Source organism: Carassius gibelio, chromosome A11, assembly GCF_023724105.1.
Source record: "Carassius gibelio isolate Cgi1373 ecotype wild population from Czech Republic chromosome A11, carGib1.2-hapl.c, whole genome shotgun sequence".
NCBI classification, from domain to species: Eukaryota; Metazoa; Chordata; class Actinopteri; order Cypriniformes; family Cyprinidae; genus Carassius; species Carassius gibelio.
Genome location: NC_068381.1, coordinates 937,221 through 957,785, shown reverse-complemented (window position 1 = coordinate 957,785; position 20,565 = coordinate 937,221). Strand labels below are relative to the sequence as shown.

The 20,565-nt window shown below is 37.8% G+C and overlaps 2 protein-coding genes across 2 annotated transcripts; one reads left to right on the top strand and one right to left on the bottom strand.

Moving 5' to 3' along the window:
* Positions 1-680: 680 nt before the first annotated feature.
* On the top strand, positions 681-4,963 carry plaat1 (phospholipase A and acyltransferase 1). Its single transcript, XM_052609035.1, has 4 exons — positions 681-1,230; positions 1,923-2,061; positions 2,621-2,889; positions 4,486-4,963. Exons 1-4 carry the CDS (start codon positions 1,198-1,200, stop codon positions 4,585-4,587), a joined length of 543 nt encoding a protein of 180 aa, XP_052464995.1. The 5' UTR covers positions 681-1,197; the 3' UTR covers positions 4,588-4,963.
* An 8,887-nt stretch (positions 4,964-13,850) lies between these two features.
* gemin6 (gem (nuclear organelle) associated protein 6) lies at positions 13,851-16,019 on the bottom strand. The gene is made up of 2 exons (XM_052609028.1): positions 15,806-16,019; positions 13,851-14,494 (listed from the first exon to the last, which is right to left on the bottom strand). The coding sequence occupies exons 1-2, from the start codon at positions 15,931-15,933 to the stop codon at positions 14,107-14,109; spliced, it is 516 nt and encodes a 171-aa protein (XP_052464988.1). The 5' UTR covers positions 15,934-16,019; the 3' UTR covers positions 13,851-14,106.
* Between the last annotated feature and the right edge of the window lie 4,546 nt (positions 16,020-20,565).

Here is a 20,565-nt window from a genome sequence, read left to right as displayed (position 1 = left end):
TGAACTCACTCAGCTGATGATGACATCTGATCATAAGTAAGTGATGTTTATTTCATATTGAACATGTTCTCAATGCTGGTGATGGTTTGAGATAACAGATTCTACGTGTGTGTGTGTGTGTGTTTAGTCATTAGACTTAATTCAGTTCAAACCTGGATCCCTGAACAATGAAAGCACAGATGCTCTGATAAAGTTACTGTTTAGTCTCATTCACATTTATAGCAAACTCTTAATTTTATATTTTTTGCTTCTTTATGTTACAGTTAAGTATTTTTTAAAGCAATTTTGTTGAGCGTTTTCATCACTTTTTATATTTTTTGTTATCTATATAGTTTTTATTAATTATTATTATTTCAGGTTTCAACCTAAACTAAATGACATTGAGAAATGTTTTTTTAATGTTTTATTTTATTTTATGTTTTACTTAATTTCCAATAATTAAAATTTGGATTTAGTTGACTGTAATAACCCTGAAGTACTGAACTGAGTACATCTGAGATGACAATTAAATCTGAAACATCTATTTATATATTCATATTCCGTTAAAGTGCAGTTTATACAATTGTTGTCCAAATACTATCTTTGATAAACATGCTTCATGGCACAGGTTTTTCCGCTGGTTTCTGTATTGTGAGAGCCTGTGAATCATGTGTGTGTGTGTGTGTGTGTGTGTGTGTGTGTGTGTGTGTGTGTGTTCATTGTCTTGTGTTACTCCAGCATTCTCTGGCTGTTTTCCCGCACATGCTCAGAAACACTACACATGTTCACAAAAGTCAACTTGTATTGATTTCAGTGTTGTACTAATGTCTGACGATCCATCGTTTGAGCAGATTTAAAGGGACAGTTCACCCAAAAATGAAGATGACTCACACTCGTGTCATTCCAAACCTGTGTCTTTCTGCTTGGTTTCACATGAGACTTTTGGTCACCAGTTCTGGTCCCCATTGACCTCCATTGTATATTTTGTCTATATAATGGAAGTCAATGGGGACCAGCAACTGTTTGGTTTCCAACATTCTGCAAAATAACTTCCTTTGTGTTCAACACAAGAAAGAAAGTAAATGATGACAGAATTTTCTGTTTTTGGCGAACGGTCCCTTTAACGTCTTTATATGAAGGATCATTCCCACTAATGAAGAAGATTTAAAACAACAGATTACTTTTCCTCCATCAGAATGTGCAGAATTCTGCTGTGGGATGATGGATAGTCAACACGGAAGAACTGTTAATGTGAGTAAACAAGCACTTTGTTTTTAAAAAGAGAGTTTATTTAGAAATGAAGCAGCTTTGTGGAAATGACGGCACGCACAGAAGTACAATGTCCTTCATGGAAAAACTTTATCAGTATCTGTGTCTGTCTAAAGATTCTTAAATCGATATACATTAAAAAGAATTAAGATATAAAGTCTTGTTTTCTGAAAAATGCATTCAAATGAAGTGAGTTTATACTTAAAACAAGAATAACTATATTTTAGAAAAATAATCTGGTTCTCCCTTTCAATTAAGATAATTTTTTCTGTCCCTATTTGCACATATTTTAAGCAAAAACTCACTTACTTCTGATTTTTTATTTAAAAAAAAGCCCTAAAATAAAATAATTTTTCATGTCAAGTAAAAGTATCTTGATTTTTTAATATTTAGGTATTTGTATTATACAGGATTTTTATCAAGTGCATGTGTCTGTGGCAAACAGAGAATCAGGATGTGCCAGACAAGCCAAAAATACAATTACACTACCCATGGTGCACTGCTCTGTGTACTTCTGAATCTATTAGAATCAACTTATGACCTATTAAACGATCATGACAAAAGATGAGTAATTGCTGACGGACTTCAGGGAGAAATTATTTGGGTTTTATTGTAATCTGCGGTTTAGAGAAGCTTCTTAGAAATCCGTGTGTTTGTGTGTGTTTGTGTTTTAGATGGCCTCGAGTGAAGCTGATAATTCTCCGTGTGATGAGGAGCCTCAGCCTGGAGACCTGATCGAGATCTTCAGACCGGCTTATCAGCACTGGGCTCTTTACCTGGGAGACGGGTATATCATCAACCTCACACCTGTCGGTCAGTGCTACACACCACATTTAAGACTTGTGCACTTCAACTGTATATAAACTTATCATCCGTAACACAAGCAATCTGATAAACGGTACGTGATGCAATGAAACAGGTCACCATGTACAACATTCTATGTTTATTAGTCTGTTCATGTTTAAACAGTATTTATAAAAGAGAGAGTTCCGCTCCTTGATTCTGATTGGCTGAGCCGCGTTCAAAGCTGTTGTGAATTACGCTACAAAGTAACACACCTTTGTTTATTTCTGTGTGTTGCTCGGCAACCACTTTGTAGCAACCACGACTGTTTCTGAGGAGCTACATTGTTTGGTGGAAGAATACTGTTGTTAAAAAGCAATAAGCCCTGTGAAGCAGTGGTTTACACTGAATTTATAACAGCTAACAGAGTTTTAGTCACTCCGCTTTGTTTTGTACCAAACAATGCTCCTTGGCTGTTATAAATTCAGTGTAAACCACGGCTTCATGGGGCTCAGTGATTTACTATGATCCAAAATGGATAGATATTCTATATGCAACTCAAATGCATCTTAACTAAATGTTTGGTCAGATGAGAGTCAAGCCGCAGCTGTGTCCAGTGTGAAGTCCGTGTTCAGCCGGAAGGCCGTGGTCCGCATGCAGCTCCTGAAGGAGGTCGTGGGAGGAGATTCATACCGGATCAATAATAAATATGATGACAGTCACACGCCGCTGGCCGTGTCGGAGATCATTGAGCGAGCGCAGCTTCTCATTGGACAGGAGGTGTCATATGACCTGCTGGGAAGCAACTGTGAGCACTTCGTCACTCTCCTGCGCTACGGGGAGGGAGTCTCTGAGCAGGTCTAGTGCTCTTCTTTTGTCTCTGTGTGCACAACACTAACACTGGATTATTAACACACTTCTTAGGGAGCATCTGCTGTGAATCTGGTGTTCAAACAGTAGTGTACTGTATATAAAAGACAAATGTTGTTTTGATTAAAAGAGCTGCTGTCTTGAAATGTGAATATTTGAGTTATCTTAAGTTCAATCCAGGAAAGTTATTTTAAAATTAAACTTTAGCTTGTGACAGCTAATTTACTTTTACCATCTGATATTGAGATATATAAACCTACATTTGTGAGATATAAACATAGGATTGAGTTATAAACTGCAATTATAAGAATAAACAAAGTAAATATTTCAACAGTCAGAATTGTGAGATATAAACTTAGAGTTGTGTTATCAACTTAGAATTGTGTTATACTTAGAATTGTGAGATATAAATGTAGAACTTTGAGATATAAACTTAGAATTGAGAGAAATAAACTTAGAATTGTGTTATTTCAATATTATTAAAATGTTATAAACTTAGAATTGCGTTGTAAACTCAGAATTGTGAGATATAAACTTAGAGTTGTGTTATAAACTTAAGAATGGTGTTATAAACTTAGAATTGTGTTATACTTAGAATTGTGAGATCTAAATCTAGAACTTTGAGATATAAACTTAGAATTGAGAGAAATAAACTTAGAATTGTGTTGTAAACTTAGAATTGTGAGATATAAACTTAGAATTGTGAGAAATAAACTTAGAATTGTGTTATAATCTTAGAATTGTGAGAAATAAACTTAGAATTGCATTATAAACTTATAATTGCATTATAAACTTAGAATTGTGAGATATAAACTTAGAATTGTGAGAAATAAACTTAGAATTGCGTTATAAACTTAGAATTGCGTTATAAACTTAGAATTGTGTTACAAACTTAGAATTGTGAGATATAAACTTAGAATTGTGAGAAATAAACTTAGAATTGTGTTATAATCTTAGAATTGTGAGAAATAAACTCAGAATTGTGTTGTAAACTTAGAATTGTGATAAATAAACTTAGAATTGCGTTATCAACTTAGAATTGTGTTATAAACTTAGAATTGTGTTATAAACTTAGAATTGTGAGATATCAACTTAGAATTGTGAGATATAAACTTAGAATTGTGAGAAAAACTTAAAATTGAGATATAAACGTAGAATTGTGGTATAAAAGTAGAATTGTGAGATATAAATATAGAATTGAGATATAAAAGTAGAATTGTGAGATATAAATGTAGAATTGTTAGTTATAAATGTAGAGTTGAGATATAGTCTTAGAATTGTGAGATATAAACGTAGAATAAAGATATAAAGAGAATTGTGTGTTATAAATTTAGAATTATGAGATTTAAACATATAATTGAGTTATAACTTGAAATTATAAGGAAAAAGTTTTAAGATGTGCACTTATATTTGTAAGATATAAACTTTCAATTGTCATATCTTGCTTGATATAAATTGTGAGATATAAACTGAGAATTGTGAGATACCAGTCTAGAATTGTAAGTCTAAATTGTGATATCAAAAGTCACGTGTTTGATGTTATTTCTTGTTAATCTCATATAGTGTGTGATTTTGTGTTGGCAGGCGTCACGGGCCATAGGTGCCATCAGTTTAGTGACGGCCGCAGCGAGTGCTTTCTCAGTGCTGGGACTGATCAACACACGCTCCAGAAACAGACCCTTCTAGAGCCACTCCAGATCCAGCTGAGCTTTTCATTGAGTTTGAATGTCCTCCGTACTCAGGATTCTTTGGCTGAAAAGTTGTGTTAAAATGAAAATTAACCTTTGCTGTGATAACTTGACATAGTATCCAAAGAATGGATATTAAAACGGTAGTAAACTAGGATTTCGCCTGTAAAAACATATTTTTTACATTTAATATCAATTATTTTTATTTATAGTTACAATTTTTCCAAAGTGTATTTTATTAATTTATTGTTAAATTTTAGACCATGTTACTAAGTTGTGTTACAATGCAATGCACTTTTGCTGTGACTTTATCTGGAACTCACGTCATAAAATAAAAATGTAGCTTGCCTGAATAAAGTAATTTTGAAAATTTCTATTTTTTTCTAATTAATATTATTTATTCGTTTTTAAAATATATTATTTATTGCTTCTTTATAAATATTTTTCTTTTTTATTTATTTCCTTTTTTTCTTTTGTTTTATTCAAATTTAGACTTTTATTTTTGACTAGATAATATTTTTTCCACTATAGAAGCAATCAGAATGTGATTAAAAACAACCTACAGCACATATATTAGTAATAACTGTTTTTAATTACGAACTTTACATGTATAAAAAATAACAAGCAGCTGTGTGGAATCAGCGCAAATGCTGATTGGACGGAGCAGCTGATTGGTCGCTCAGGTGTGACGGGGCAGCTGATTGGTCGACTGAAGTGTGACAGAGTAACAGCTTTATTTTATTTTTTCAGCTGGTTTATGGTTTTAAACGAAAAATTTAGGATTTTTTAGGATAATTTTAGTACTTTTTATTTTTAGATTTTCCATTTTCATTTTAGTTGAAGTTTAAGTTATTTTGTTGTGTGTTTTTTATTATATTCTGTTTAGTTTTAGAAAATCATTTGAGTCAGTTTGGAGGTTTGGAGCAGGTTGGCGAATCATTTTAGTCAGTTTGGGGATCGCGAACCATTTGAGTCGGTTCGGGAGTTGGGAGGGTGAATCATTTTAATCAGTTCGGAGTTCGAGCATGAATCATTTGATTCAGTTCAGGAGTTTCGGAGCGCGAATCATTTGAGTCCGTTCGGGAGTTCGGAGCGGGTTCGTGAATCATTTGAGTCAGTTTGGGGATCGTGAATCATTTGAGTCAGTTCGGGAGTTTGGAGCATGAATCATTTTAATCATTTATGGAGGTCGGAGCGGGATCGCGAATCATTTGAGTCAGCTTGGAAGTTCGGAGCGGGTTCGCGAATCATTTGAGTCAGTTCGCTTACTGTAACGCAGTTACTTTTGACAGTAACTAATACTGTAATGCATTACTTTTTAAATAAATGAACTCTGTTACCGTTACCATATGGTGCATTGTCCGTTACTTTTTTAAAAATTAATAAATTTTGACTGAAGTGCAGCGTAACCTGTTTGCAGCAGCGACGTGCGCATAGGAAGTGCGCATTTAAATGGGTTGCGCCAGTTGGGTGATGCGATCGGTTGTAATAGAGCATCACAGTCCCGCCCACAGCTGGTGCCGGAAGTAAAAATTCAGTGCAATTTCTACATTGACATTTGGGGGTATAAGCCATAAAAACGTAACCATACATGGTAGACTTAAAACCAGCTATGGCTGTACTAAGCGATAGTAAATGCTCATATAAACGCAAAAGGATCATGTGGCACTAACCTTGTTTTGATATAAATGCCTTTTATTTGCGATGTCTTGGCTAAGTACTTCATTACCCACAATCCTGAACAATCCCACAATCCCACAGTGATGCATCTGATTGGTGGAGCTCTTGAAACCGTCTGGTTAAACCCCGAGAAGGTCCGTGAAGACTAAAGATCATTAATAAAAAAAAAAAATAAAATAAAAACCTGTGTTGCTCTTTTGCACGGCAGACTTATCAGTGCAATCATGATCTCCATGGCTGCCACGAGAGTTTTGCAGGGAGGTTGGTAACGTTAGTTAGCATTATCGTCAACTTTAGATAGGCTACTGTAGCCTTCATATGGTATGAGTCATATCAAGCACTTTATAATGCCACTGTCAAAACAATATTTAGCCTAGGCATACCTTTTTGTGCATTTACTGAACATTTGTGTAATGGTAACGACATCTGTTGACGACTGAGCGGTGATTGCAGTCAGGTACAAAGCACTGCAACATTGCTGACTTTATTGTTAACTACTTTCACACACGCACACAATATAAAATACACGATACATATATAAAACACTATTTATGTACACGATTAATACTGAAAGAACTGCTATTACTCCACATTCACTATATAAAATAAAATTCACTGGAGGAAAAAGTTCGCGCGGGCGGCTGTCATCAGATTTGGATGTCGCTCAAAAAACGCTCGTTGCCTCGTTCGTGGTCAGGCGGCAAGGAAGTCGACAGGAAGTTAAAGTCGGCCGCGTGCCGACATCTTGTAGCAGAACTTCACTTGCGTTAGCATCCCATTGACCTCCCATTAATTTTGGCGTCACTTTGACAGCGAATAACTTTACATCTGAGGCGTTTAAAGACTCCATTTGTCCATTATTTATTTCTAAAGATACGCGACAATGTATAAAGGGCTCCATTACCTTCTATGTTACATTATGGCATCATAGAAACAGTTTTTGTAAAAATAGGCTAACGATTACGTCATAACCACTCGACTCTCTGTACAGACAGGAGGAGAAGCTCGCAGGCAATTAACCTAATATGGCGTAAAATACTATAATGTATTTTAAAATACTATACAAAATAATTAATCAGAATATTTACTCCTGCTCACTCACGCCAAAGAACTCCCCGCTCTAGTTCGCCGTCTCTGCAAGATTAATGATGACCGTTTTCACGCACAGCTACTACCACATCTCAACACAAAATCAAGGCTGCCAATTTTTTTTTAAATGTGGTTAGGAATATGGTACCATATCGAGTGTGACTTTGTTAAACACTTTGTTAAACACTCTTTCAACCATTTTATTCTGAATGTACCAAGAAGAGATTCAAGTCAATGGCTCTCAAACCTCCATGTTCATACTCTTTTACCATATTAAATTTACGTAAATAATGTGTGTTATTTTTCCAAATAAATTTAAATAAGATTGAATTCACCGATTTAATTACTCAAGGGGCAGTATACAAGGCTTGAGATAAGTAAATAAGTTTGGATATTCCCTCAGTTTTAGTTAAGAGAATTCTACCCAATGTAGGTCTCGAGATAACCAATGATTTAAGGATTTTTTTCATACTTTCTATTTTAGAGTTAAAATTTTAATGTTCTCTATTAACAACATTATTTGTAATCATAACCCCTAAATACTTAACCTCCTTTTTTACTGGAATGCCCTCTATAACGTCTAATAAGTTACAATTATGGATTGCCATTAATTCACATTTTTTAAAGTTTAGAATCAGGCCTGATGCCTTTGATGCCTTTTTTCAATAACTAATGGAAGTACCTCTTTATTTTTAAGAAATAAAAGAGTGTCATCTGCAAATTGGCTTATAGTAAAGGTCCTGCCAAGAATGTCTATGCCTATATTATCTTAAAGTGTTTAATATAGTTCGGAGTGTGAATCATTTGCGTCAGTTCAGGAGTATGTATATGTATGTATGTTTCTCGAAATTGATTCTGAATAATTCAGATTGCTTTCATTTATTTATTTCAATAAATGTATTTAATTTATTTAATTTATTTATTGCGAATCATTTGAGTCAGTTCGGGAGTTCGTAGCGGGTTCGCGAATCATTTGAGTCAGTTCGGGAGTTCGTAGCAAATTCGCGAATCATTTGAGTCAGTTCAGAGCGTGAATCTTTTGAGTCAGTTCGGGAGTTCGTAGCGAGTTCGCGAATCATTTGAGTCAGTTCGGGAGTTCGTGGCGAGTTCGCGAATCATTTGAGTCAGTTCGAAGCGCGAATCATTTGAGTCAGTTCGGGAGTTCGTGGCGAGTTCGCGAATCATTTGAGTCAGTTCGAAAGTTCATAGCGAGTTCGCGAATCATTTGAGTCAGTTCGGAGCGCGAATCATTTGAGACAGTTCGGGAGTTCGTGTCGAGTTCGCGAATCATTTGCGTCAGTTCGGAGCGCGAATCATTTGAGTCAGTTCGGGAGTTCGGAGCGGCTTTGCTAATCATTTGAATCAGTTCGAGAGTATGTATATGTATGTTTCTCGAAATTGATTCTGAATAATTCAGATTGCTTTATTTATTTATTTCAAAAAGTTCTGTGTTATGTTGTCCATTGTTGATAGTTTTCATACTTAAGCTGTGAAAGGAACATTTTTAACGGCTCAACACAACAGCTTTTATGATGCAGAACTTTAGTTTTTGATTCTGAATATATTATTCAGGTGTTTTGTTATTTATTTCAGAAATCCTTGTGATATACAATATTCAGTTTGTGCTGGTCTGACTTAATCAAAATAATGTTAAAAAAATTATTTTCTGTTTTACTTTGTGTTTGTATAGACCATAACGCATAAAAGCGCATTAATGGGAACATTAAAGAAAGTCAGCTTGGACTAAACTGACTGTGAATACTTCTCCCTTTGATAAAAGCCGATTGTGTTTCACTGATAATTTCACCAATACCCTTTTTTAGTCTATTTGCAAAAACATGAGAGAACAATTTGAAATCATTACATAAAAGAGTTATTAGTCTCCAATTGTCTAAAAATAATTTATCTTTGTTCGACTTTGGAGCTAGAATAATTAAACCGTGCTTCATTGATGCAGATAATTCAGCTTTATCTATACATTCCTTTAGTGCTTCAAAAACTACTATTCTTATTTTGTGCCAAAAGTGTTTATATAGTTCTACTGTGATGCCATCAATACCTGGCGACTTTCCATTAGACATTTGCTTGATAGCAGTCTAATTCTGAAATCTCAATGTCAGCATCCATCCTATTTCTAAAATCAGAGTCTATAATAGGAACTCTATCTTTTAAAAAGGAAAAAAAGAGATCACAATCGCTTTCTGAAAAGTTAGATTTATATAAATCGTTATAGAAGGAATATATGTAGTCATCAATTTGTGTTTTTTCTTGGTTTATACAATTATCAATGCTAAGTCTATTAATAGTTTTCAAAGCTTGTTTTTGTGTTTCTAAATTAAAGAAATATGAAGATTTTTTTCCCTTTCCTGGCTCTAGATCGTATGAATGCTCCTTTAGCCTTTTCTGTATAAAAATCATCTAACGCTGATTGAAGAGTATGAAGTTCTTTTTCCTCACTCTTCCTAAGTATGTCTTTATTACTGAAATAATTTAGTCTTGATAAAATTGTTGTCTGGCTAAATTTTCTAGCATTTGCAATTTGTTTGCCTTCTTTAATTGGAATTTTTTTTTAACTTTAAATTTGACACATTCCCATTTGCCAATTTAAGTTAATTCAGACATGGTTTTAACATTATTAATCATTAACAAAATAGAATTACCAAAAGATTTACGTTTTATTAAATTCTTGTTTTGTATTATGTTGATCGTGACATTGGTTATTGTATTGTTTGCTTACTTTTGTATTTCTATGCAGGAGCTGATGGTCACTGAGGCGGGTGCTCTAGGGCTGTGGTAGTTGGGTCTCCCGTTCACTTAAGAGTGGTGCATTTCACCGGTGTGGTGTGGTGTGAGTATTGAGTGGAGTTTATTTTTGTTTTCTTTGGAGGTCACTTCAAGCCAGAGGTGGCCAAAGTTTTTTTGTGTGTGTGTGTGATTTACCATTGCTGTCTCTTGACCTTTTTTTCTTTTTCTTTTTCTTTTTTGTGCTTTTGTGTATACTGCTCCTCTGAGGGGTGTTTTTTTTTTTTGAACCCATGACTCTGTCCAGTTATTTGCTGATAACGAAACTGTGTGCTTTTGAGTACCTAAAAGCTGGTGGCTGGTAATATATTTTTAGGGTGCAAGTCCCTAGATGGTCGCGAATCATTTGAGTCAGTTCGGTAGTTCGTAGCGAGTTCGCGAATCATTTGAGTCAGTACGGTAGTTCGTAGCGAGTTCGCGAATCATTTCGGTTTGGAGCGCAAATCAATTTGAGTTAGTTCGGAGCGCGAATCATTTGCGTCAGTACGGAGCGCGAATCATTTGCGTCAGTTCGGGAGTTCGTAGAGAGTTCGCGAATCATTTGAGTCAGTTCGGAGCGCGAATCATTTGAGTCAGTTCGGAGCGCGAATCATTTGAGTCAGTTCGGAGCGCGAATCATTTGAGTCAGTTCGGAGCGCGAATCATTTGCGTCAGTACTGAGCGCGAATCATTTGCGTCAGTACAGAGCTCGAATCATTTGCGTCAGTTCGGGAGTTCGTAGCGCTTTGTTACTTTTGTCCCACGTTACTTTCGACCCCGCTCTCCCCTATATGTATATGTATGTATGTTTTTCGAAATTGGTTCTGAATAATTCAGATTGCTTTCATTTATTTATTTCAAAATGTTCAAAATGTTATATTGTCCATTGTTGATAGTTTTCATACTTAAGCTGTGAAAGGAACATTTTTAAGGGCTCAACACAACAGCTTTTATAATGCAGAAGCCACTTTAGTTTTTGATTCTGAATATATTATTCAGGTGTTTTGTTATTTATTTCAGAAATCCTTGTGATATACAATATTCAGTTTGTGCTGGTCTGACTTAATCAAAATCGTGTTTAAAAATGACTTTCTGTTTTACTTTGTGTTTGACCATTAGGCATAAAAGCGCATTAATGGGAACATTAAAGAAAGTTCTTTTAAAAAATAATTAAAAAGTTACTTTTAACAGTAATGCATATTTCTTAGTAACTAGCACAACACTGATGTTGTCATACGTTCACCTTGGAGATTGAAAATGTTTATTTTGTGAGACCCCAGGAGCCCAAATTCAGACCCACAACAATAAAACCCACAGAAGAGGTGGGAGTTCAAAGGAGAAATCTTTATATTACCAAACTGCAGGGAGAGGAAGAGTAGATATAACTCATGATCTGCAAGATTAACCACAATCTGATGTGATCCGACCACCTCAGAGAAAACCAGTGTTGAGCTGCTGCAAGAGCTTCTGAAGCACAGCAGCTGTGGTCAAAGCGTTTTCATGTGTTCAGAACGGGATCGCGAATCATTTGAGTCAGTTTGGGAGTTCGGAGCATGAATCATTTGAGTCAGTTTTGGAGTTTGTAGCTGGTTCGCGAATCATTTGAGTCAGTTTGGAAGTTCGTAGCGTGTTCGCGAATCATTTGAGTCAGTTCGGGAGTTTGGAGCATGAATCATTTGAGTCAGTTCGGGAGTTCGTAGCGAGTTCGCGAATCATTTGAGTCAGATCGAGAGTTCATAGCGAGTTCGCGAATCATTTGAGTCGGTTCGAAGCGCGAATCATTTGAGACAGTTCGGGAGTTCGTAGCGAGATCGCGAATCATTTGAGTCAGTTCGGGAGTTCGTAGCGAGTTCGCGAATCATTTGAGTCAGATCGGGAGTTCGTAGCGAGTTCGCGAATCATTTGAGTCGGTTCGGAGCGCGAATCATTTGAGACAGTTCGGGAGTTCGTAGCGAGTTCGCGAATCATTTGAGTCAGATCGGGAGTTCGTAGCGAGTTCGCGAATCATTTGAGTCGGTTCGGAGCGCGAATCATTTGAGACAGTTCGGGAGTTCGTAGCGAGATCGCGAATCATTTGAGTCAGTTCGGAGCGCGAATCATTTGAGTCAGTTCGGGAGTTCGTAGCGAGATCGCGAATCATTTGAGTCAGTTCGGAGCGCGAATCATTTGAGTCAGTTCGGAGCGCGAATCATTTGAGTCAATTTGGGAGTTTTGAGCGGGTTCGCGAATCATTTGAGTCAGTTCGGGAGTTCGGAGGGGGATCACGATTGAATCATGAAAGATTCGCGCTCGTACATTTTCAAATTGGCCATAACCTTTAATTTGTTGCTGCCAACTGGGGTGGCAGCAGGGGTGGCAAGGCTTTCTTTTAGGCTTTTCCACCCTGGTAGATCCGCTTTTTCACCCCGGTAGATCCGCCCCTGATTCCTTTGTTTATGCTGATGATTTTTGCTGATACATATTGAAGACAGAAACCATGCCAGATTACTTCAATGCATAATTAATTTCTGTTGAAATGATTGTCAGATGTTGAAATATCATAAGAGTATGTGTCTGATGACTGGACCGATCTGCTGTGTGTCGAGCCAATGGTTTCAGCGTGTGTGTGTGTGTGTGAAGCTGTCGTCCCAGCAGGAGCTGCAGTACATCGAGGGGCTGATCCTCTCTGTCAGGCTCAGCCTCGCAGCGTTCAGGATGTGGAGGTGACCGCCGTTGCCATGACGACCGCATCCCAACACTCCTGTACACCTCTCCATCAGAGGAGTGATGCTTCTGCTGTGTCCATGAGAGGCCCTTCTGCTCACTGAGGCTTTATTTATTTGGTCAAAAATACTTTAAAAATAGTGAAATATTATTCTAATTTAAATCATTAGTGCATTATTATCAACATTGATAATAATCAGAAATGTTTCTTGAGCAGTAAATCATCATATTATTCTGATTTCTGAAGATCATGTGACACTGAAGACTGGAGGAATGATGCTGAAAATACAGAGAAATAAATTACACTTTAACACAGATTCACACAGAAAACAGATGATTTACGCTGGAATAATATTTCACTGTTTTTACTGCATTTTTGATTAAATAAATACAGCGTTGGTGAACAGAAGAGACTTCTTTCAAAAACATAAAAAAGTAATGATTCCAAACGTCTGACCAGTAGATAATTATTCTAGCCGGTTTGGACCCCAGACGTGTTCTCCAGCCTCCACCGGGACGCCCCTCCGAACCCGGCCAGGCCTTCTCCCCCCCGCTGGGGTCACGCAAACACCCGCCCGCTCTGGACTCTGAGCCTGGGTTTAAGGTACCCTCACACCAAAGAGGTACTGGAGAAACCTTCGAGAAACACACGCGTGATCGTCCTCTGTGCGTCAGAACTTTTATTTTCTCAATCACTTCTTGTTTTGTTAATAAGTATGTAAAGATGCAACAATCGCTGCCTTAAAACAAGGGAATAAAAGTGTTTGTACCACTGTATGCCAGCCGCGAGACGTCCCTATTTCTGTAGCGCTGTACACGACAAAGATGAGAACCGGATCAGATCAAGAGACCCAGCACTGTTCCTCATGAAACGGCTTTAATATTAAACACTGGTATGATTATGATTGTGTTGAAGTGTGATTCCTCTGACCATGACTGTATCAGAGTCAAAGTGGGGTTATTAAGCAAATGATACAAGCCCTAGATATTAATAACACATCCAGACACTTCATATTTAACAGAATTTAATGATTTGTTATTTCAGTAAGCTATGCGATGGGTTTGTAAAAGGTGTTTTTATGCACCTTTGGGCTGAGTTTTCATTTTACAAATGGTTCAGTTTCAGAAAGATTCATTTCTCTTCCATTATGAGCACAGCCTTGGTTTATGCATCAGGAAACATTTATTATAACATTCAAAACGAACAAACATCCAATGACTGAGTGTTCCGTGAATCTAGAGCTGATAACACAGAAGCTCTTCTTCACTGATGTGTCTGTGCTGAGGGTTGTTCTGCTCCAGGGATGCTCTCCACTAGACTCTGGATGCGAGACAGGATGATCTCGTTGGCGCTGCTGCAGTCTCCAGGCCTGTAGGGGGCGCTGATGGTCAGAGCGTTCGCCACACACAGAAGCTCTCCATCTTCAGTCACCGGGACTCGGTTCTTCTCCAGCCACAGACGCACACTCTCCCTCCGAGACTTCAGCTCCTCCGCGCTGAGATCCTGTGCTCGGTCCGGCAGGAAGACGCTCTTCATCTGACGCTCCGTTTCCTCTGTTCCTCTCCTGAGGATCTGGACATCGGTCACCGCGTGACCCAGAATCACCCTCACCGACGGACACTCGTTCTCCTGGACGCTCACCAGCACCACACTGCAGACACACAAGAGCAGAACACCAGATGATTCACTTCATATTTTAAAACGCTAATGATTCATGGTGATTCAAAACCCTACGTGATTCACCTGATTCAAAACCTTAAGTGATTCGCCTCATGATTCAAACGATTCACCTCATGTTTTAAAACGCAAATGATTAACTTTATAATTCACAAAGATTCAAACCTCTGAATAATTAGTCTAATGACTCATAATGCATCATTTAAAGTACACATGAAATCAAAATGACTATATTTACTTTGTTCGCCTAAATTGATCGTTTTGTGCTGAACAATTCATCCATGCGAGTCAATCCACACAAAAAAATTTTTTGGCTTCATAATCTTTAATCAAAATCTGAAAATGCCCCTCCCCTCTGCATTGGAGGACCTTCACTGATGACGTAGGCTTGAGGAATTGGGCGTCTGCTTAATCCGTAACCACGCCCCTCCAACTGACAGTAGACAGGCTGCCTGTGTGTTTGCGAGCATTGACAGCGCGTGAAAGGAGAGATGGCGAGGAGGTGCATTTTTGGTTGTGGAACTCACGGAAGTTCCGTGACGGAACACTTTTCCCTTTCCCTAAAATTTCCTCGTTACGGTCCAGATGGATCGATATTATTACATTTCGAGGAAGGAGGGATAACAGAGTGTTCACGGATGTGCTCGAAGCACTTCACGCGCGAATACTCCAAAAGCAGGACAGAACACGTAATGGGGTTCTTGAAATATCTGTCATTAACAGATAACGCTGTCCCGTCAGTGTAGACCGTTGGTACCTCACAAAGTTTGACGACGGTGAGTTGAAATGAACCATGTCTCATGCAATTGAACACACCTACTTATCTAGAGCCAATCAGGTGCTAGTTGGAAAATAAGCCACGCCCATTATTTTTCCTCATTTATTATTCCGTTTCTCTCGGAAATACGTCACAACACTGGAGAAAAGCCGTTTGCAACTTCCGTTTCACGGGGACTTTAAGGGCATACTTTCCACCTCATGATTATAAATCCAAACGGTTCCCCTTATGATTCAAATCCCAAATGATTCACTTCAAGATTCATAATTATCCCCAACGAAATGATTCACCTCGTGACTCAAAAACCCATTTGACTCACCGATTCATTTGAGTGAAAGTGTTTCCAGAAGCCCTCAACTTTAAAATGCATTTACAGGACTATGTTTTACATTAAGTTACAAATATACAACCGTTATAAATCATTAGAACACCATAAAAAGAACCCAAACTGAATGGAGATTCATGTTGAGATAGTTCCGCTGCTTCACTGTTGTTTCTGAGTTGTACCTGGCGGAGACGGGGTCCACGGTGAACACGCGTCCCTCGAAACGCTGCTGATCTCCCGCCGTGACGCAGACCTCATGATTGACGAACTCGTGCCAGTGTCGAGGACTCCTGGAGCTCCACCGCAGCATCTCCGCGGAACACCGATCACTCGATCACCGATGATCCGTCCGTGTGCGACTTCATCTTCACCCGCGCCGCGCGCAGAACGCGTATGACGTCACTGTCGTAAGCGCTCGTGCGATTGGCTGGCTGGGTCACAGAGATTTTCCTTTACAATATATTAATATTTTTTAAATCACATAGAGAGCGTACGGGATATATATAACAGAAAATGAGCCTAACAAAGCAAAATGAATTAATTAGAATAAGCGCGCAGTTAGAGATCGGGACAGGGGCATTATGGGAACTGTAGTTTTCAGCACTGCGCAGGAGCGTCGTCCGTTGACAGGTGGCTGTTTGTTTCTGTCCGGATTTCTTCATTATGTCGCGGCAGTGGCGGCACGTGCGACACGGAGGCGGTGAGTCTGATTAATCACGGAAATTAAACAAAATCTCCCGTTACATCTCGTGTGAAACGCGGCTGTTATTGTAGAGCTTTGATGTGTTTATCACAAGCTGCTAACCCTGGCACGCTAATTATAATCATCCTTATAATTTTAATAATTATAATTAATAATATAATAATTTATAATACTTATAATTAATACTTCTAGTAATGACCATAACTTACTTAGTCTAGATGCAGATTATACGTTGAAGAATTAGTTTGTTGGGTTATAGCTCAGTAGGTCTTTTATTACAGTTTGCTCTGTATTTTATAAATGAAATGAGATTTTGATAATTTCAGTCAGTTAAACGTTAGGTGCTTAAAGTGTTTAGTTCAAGTTTACATTTTCGTTAAATATGGAGGGTTCTAGACTCATCGTTGCTTTTAACGAAAACTATTACAAATCTAATTTAATTAATTTAAATAATGCTGAAATAAAATATTAATGTTAACTTAAACTAAAATAAATAAATTAAAGCTAGATAGAAATATTAAAGTTAATAATAAATGATACAAGCACACAACAATATTTTTTAAATGAATATTAAAAATAAAAGCTGAAAAAATGTTCTTTATATATATATATATATATATATATATATATATATATACACACACACACACACTACTGTTAAAAAGTTTGGAATCAGTAAGACTTTTTTTATAAAAAAAAAAAAATACAGAAAAAACAGTAATTTTGCAAAATGTTATTACATTATAAAACATCTGTTTTCTGTGTGAATCTGTGTTAAAGTGTAATGTATTTCTGTGATGCTCCGCTGTATTTTCAGCATCATTCCTCCAGTCTTCAGTGTCACATGATCTTCAGAAATCAGAATAATATGATTTATTATTAGAATTTTTTATCAAGTTTTTAATACTTTTTTTCAGGATGAATAAAAAGTAAAAAAGAACAGCATTTTTTCAAATATAATTATTTTCTAATAATATAAATCTTTGCTATCACTTCTTAACAATTTAACGTTGCTGAATAAAAGTTTCAAAAAAAGAAAGAATAAAAATTTACTGACCCCAAACTCTTGAACTCTAGTGTATATTGTTAGAAAATATTTAAATGTTAAATAAATAATATTCTCTTTAACTTTTTATTCATCAAAGAATCCTGAAAAAAAGTATAAAATCTGAAGTAGCAGAACATTTATTTCTGAAGATCATGTGACACTGAAGACTGGAGGAATGATGCTGAAAATACAGCGGAGCATCACAGAAATAAATTACACTTTAACACAGATTCACACAGAAAACAGCTGTTTTAGATTCTAATATTATTTCACAATATTAAAATTTTTTCCTGTATTTTTGATCAAATAAATGCAGCCTTATTTATTTATAATAAAAAATACCATTAATCTAAATTAAAATCCTGTGTGTGCATGATGTGATGTGAGTTGTAGCAGCAGTATAATCTCTTCTGTGCTGAACTGTAGAGACAGATGAGATGTGAGGTCTGTCTCCTCTCTCAGAGACGAAGGTGTATGTGGGTAACCTGGGCACCGGGGCCGGGAAGGGTGAGCTGGAGCGGGCGTTCAGTTTCTACAGGCCGCTGAGGACGGTGTGGATCGCTCGCAACCCGCCGGGATTCGCCTTCGTGGAGCTTAAGGATCCCAGAGACGCTGAGGACGCCGTCAGGGGCCTGGATGGAAAGTGAGTGACTCCTGACCTGATGCTGAGGATCCATCACTCGTTCAGTGTGTCTCTGAGCACGCCTCGATACCGTAATCCCACAGCAGCACGTGCTGATTACTGGAGTCAACAACTTTAGGAGTGCAGTGAAAGTCCATCAAATCATTCGGGATATGAGCAGACAAATCCCATATGACCGGGGCACGAGCAGCCATACCCCTTCGCTGAGGCTCCTCCCACTGCTACTTAACTATTCATAGCCCCTCCCCCAACCCAAACCAGATGAGAGCGCCAATCCGAGTGAATTCGGCTAGCGATTTGTGCCTTGGCTTTTGATAACGAGAGCATCGAGACCTCGGCAGAAAAAGCGCCTTGCACACTTCCATCAAGTCTCAATCAAGCGATTTGGCTGTCAGTGCGGTCATCGTTAGAAATCCAAGAGAACGACTAGATGCAGAGGTCGGCTGATGATAGATACTTCTAGATCGTCTAAATCTGCTAGACCTCGGTTCCAAAGAGGGTCAACCTGCAAAGTTGCAAGGTTTATTTCAAGTACCAATTAATGTGTGTCTCTGTATATCATTGCCTGAACTCAAAGCAGTCGTAGTGTTTAATGCTGTTAACTTTTATAATATCTGTTGGATGCTTTAGAGAGTTCCAGGGCTGGGCGATATAACACTCCGTCATGTTCACGGCTTTCATGTAGTTATAGCTTAATAATGCACTTTTAATCAAATAAATAATTTTGACTAATCATTGTTGCCAGTTGCATTAAAAAATTGTATTGCAAAAAGTAAATTAATTAAAATGTTTTCCCTTATATTTAAAAAAATATAATAATGCAAAGTAAAAAATGGAAAGATATTTTTACTGACACTTTTGCAAAGTTTTTGAGTGTAATTTTACTATCATTGAGATAATGTTACAGGTTTTGTTGTTTTTCGAAATAGCTTTTGTTTATGTTCTCCATTTTCATTTTAAAGTTTTAGATTGTTTGCCATTTTTCTAGTTTTTTATATCTATATAGTTTTATTCTTTATAATTGCAGTATATATATATATATTTCAGTTAATGATGTTTTTTATTTTGGTTAAAAATATGAATCAGTTCACAAAGTGATTCATGGAAATGAATAGGTTAAAACGCTGTCATATGGCCAGCCCTGTTCTGTTCTGTACTGTAGCTGTAATGTTAAACTGTAATGTGATTGTTTAGTTCAGTTGAGGTCAGTGCCTGAGGGTCACATGCATCAGTCAATCTGTGACACTCTCCTCTGTTCCTACCGTCCGCTCGTCTCCTCTGGATTTAGACAGGTCTCGCTCCCACTCCCGCTCTCGGTCCAGAGGGAGGAGATATGGGCGCTCTCGCAGCAGAGGGAGAAGGTGTGTGACAGACCTGTGAGTGTGAGAATGTGTGTTTTTGTGTGAACAAGTGTGTGTGTGTGTGTGTGTGTGTGTGTGTATGAGTGCATGCACACACTAGCAAGCACTCACACGCTCACGCAAAATCGCTTACTCTCGCATGCAGACACTAGCATGCACACACACTCCCTCACACACTCTCGCTTACACGCTCACACCAGCATGGACTCACTCTCACACACACACACTCGCTTACACGCTCACACTAGCATGGACTCACTCTCACACGCACACACATACACATAGACTCATTCTCTCGCACGCACACACTAGCATGCACTCACACACACACACACACACACACACACACACTCATTCTCTCGCATGCACACACTAGCATGCACTCACATTCACACACACAAAGTATAAGAGTGTGTGCAAGAGTGTGTGTGTATGTTTGTGTGTGTGCATGCATGCAAGTATTTGTGAGAGAGTGAGCAAGTATGTGTGTGTATTTGTGTGAGTGTCTGTATGCTAGTGTGTGCGTGCTAGAGTGACTGTGAGAGTGTGTACAAGTGTTCTGCGTGTGTGTGTGAGAGTGCATGCTAGTGTGTGCATGCGAGAGAGTGAGCAAGTTTGTGTGAGAGATGAGTGCATGCTGGTGCATGCAAGAGAGTGAGCGAGTGTGTGTGTGTTTGTGTGAGTGAGTGCATGCTAGTGTGTGTGAGAGAGTGTTCTGCGTGTGTGTGAGTGATTGCATGCTAAAGTGTGCGTGCGAGAGAGTGAGCAAGTGCATGTGAGAGATTGAGCGAGTGTGTGTGCATGCTAGTGTGTGCGTGCAAGGGAGTGAGCGAGTGTGTGTGTGTTTTTGTGAGATGAGTGCATGCTAGTGTGTGTGAGAGAGTGAGTGAGTGTGTGTGTGTGTTTGTGTGAGTGAGTGAGTGCATGCTAGAGTGTGCGTGTGAGAGAGTGAGCGAGTGTGTGTGAGAGATGTGAGAGAAATAAAATAAAATCTAAAAAACAAAACAAAACAAAAAAAAACTTCATTTCAGCAAGAAGGCAACATTTCCCAGTTCAAGTTGTACTAAAAATAACAAAAAAATATATAGACATATTCAAAAATAATTAAATAACAAATACAAAAACTTTAAAATTAACATGAAAATATAAAAACGTATTCAAGATATTAATAAAAACAATATAATAGT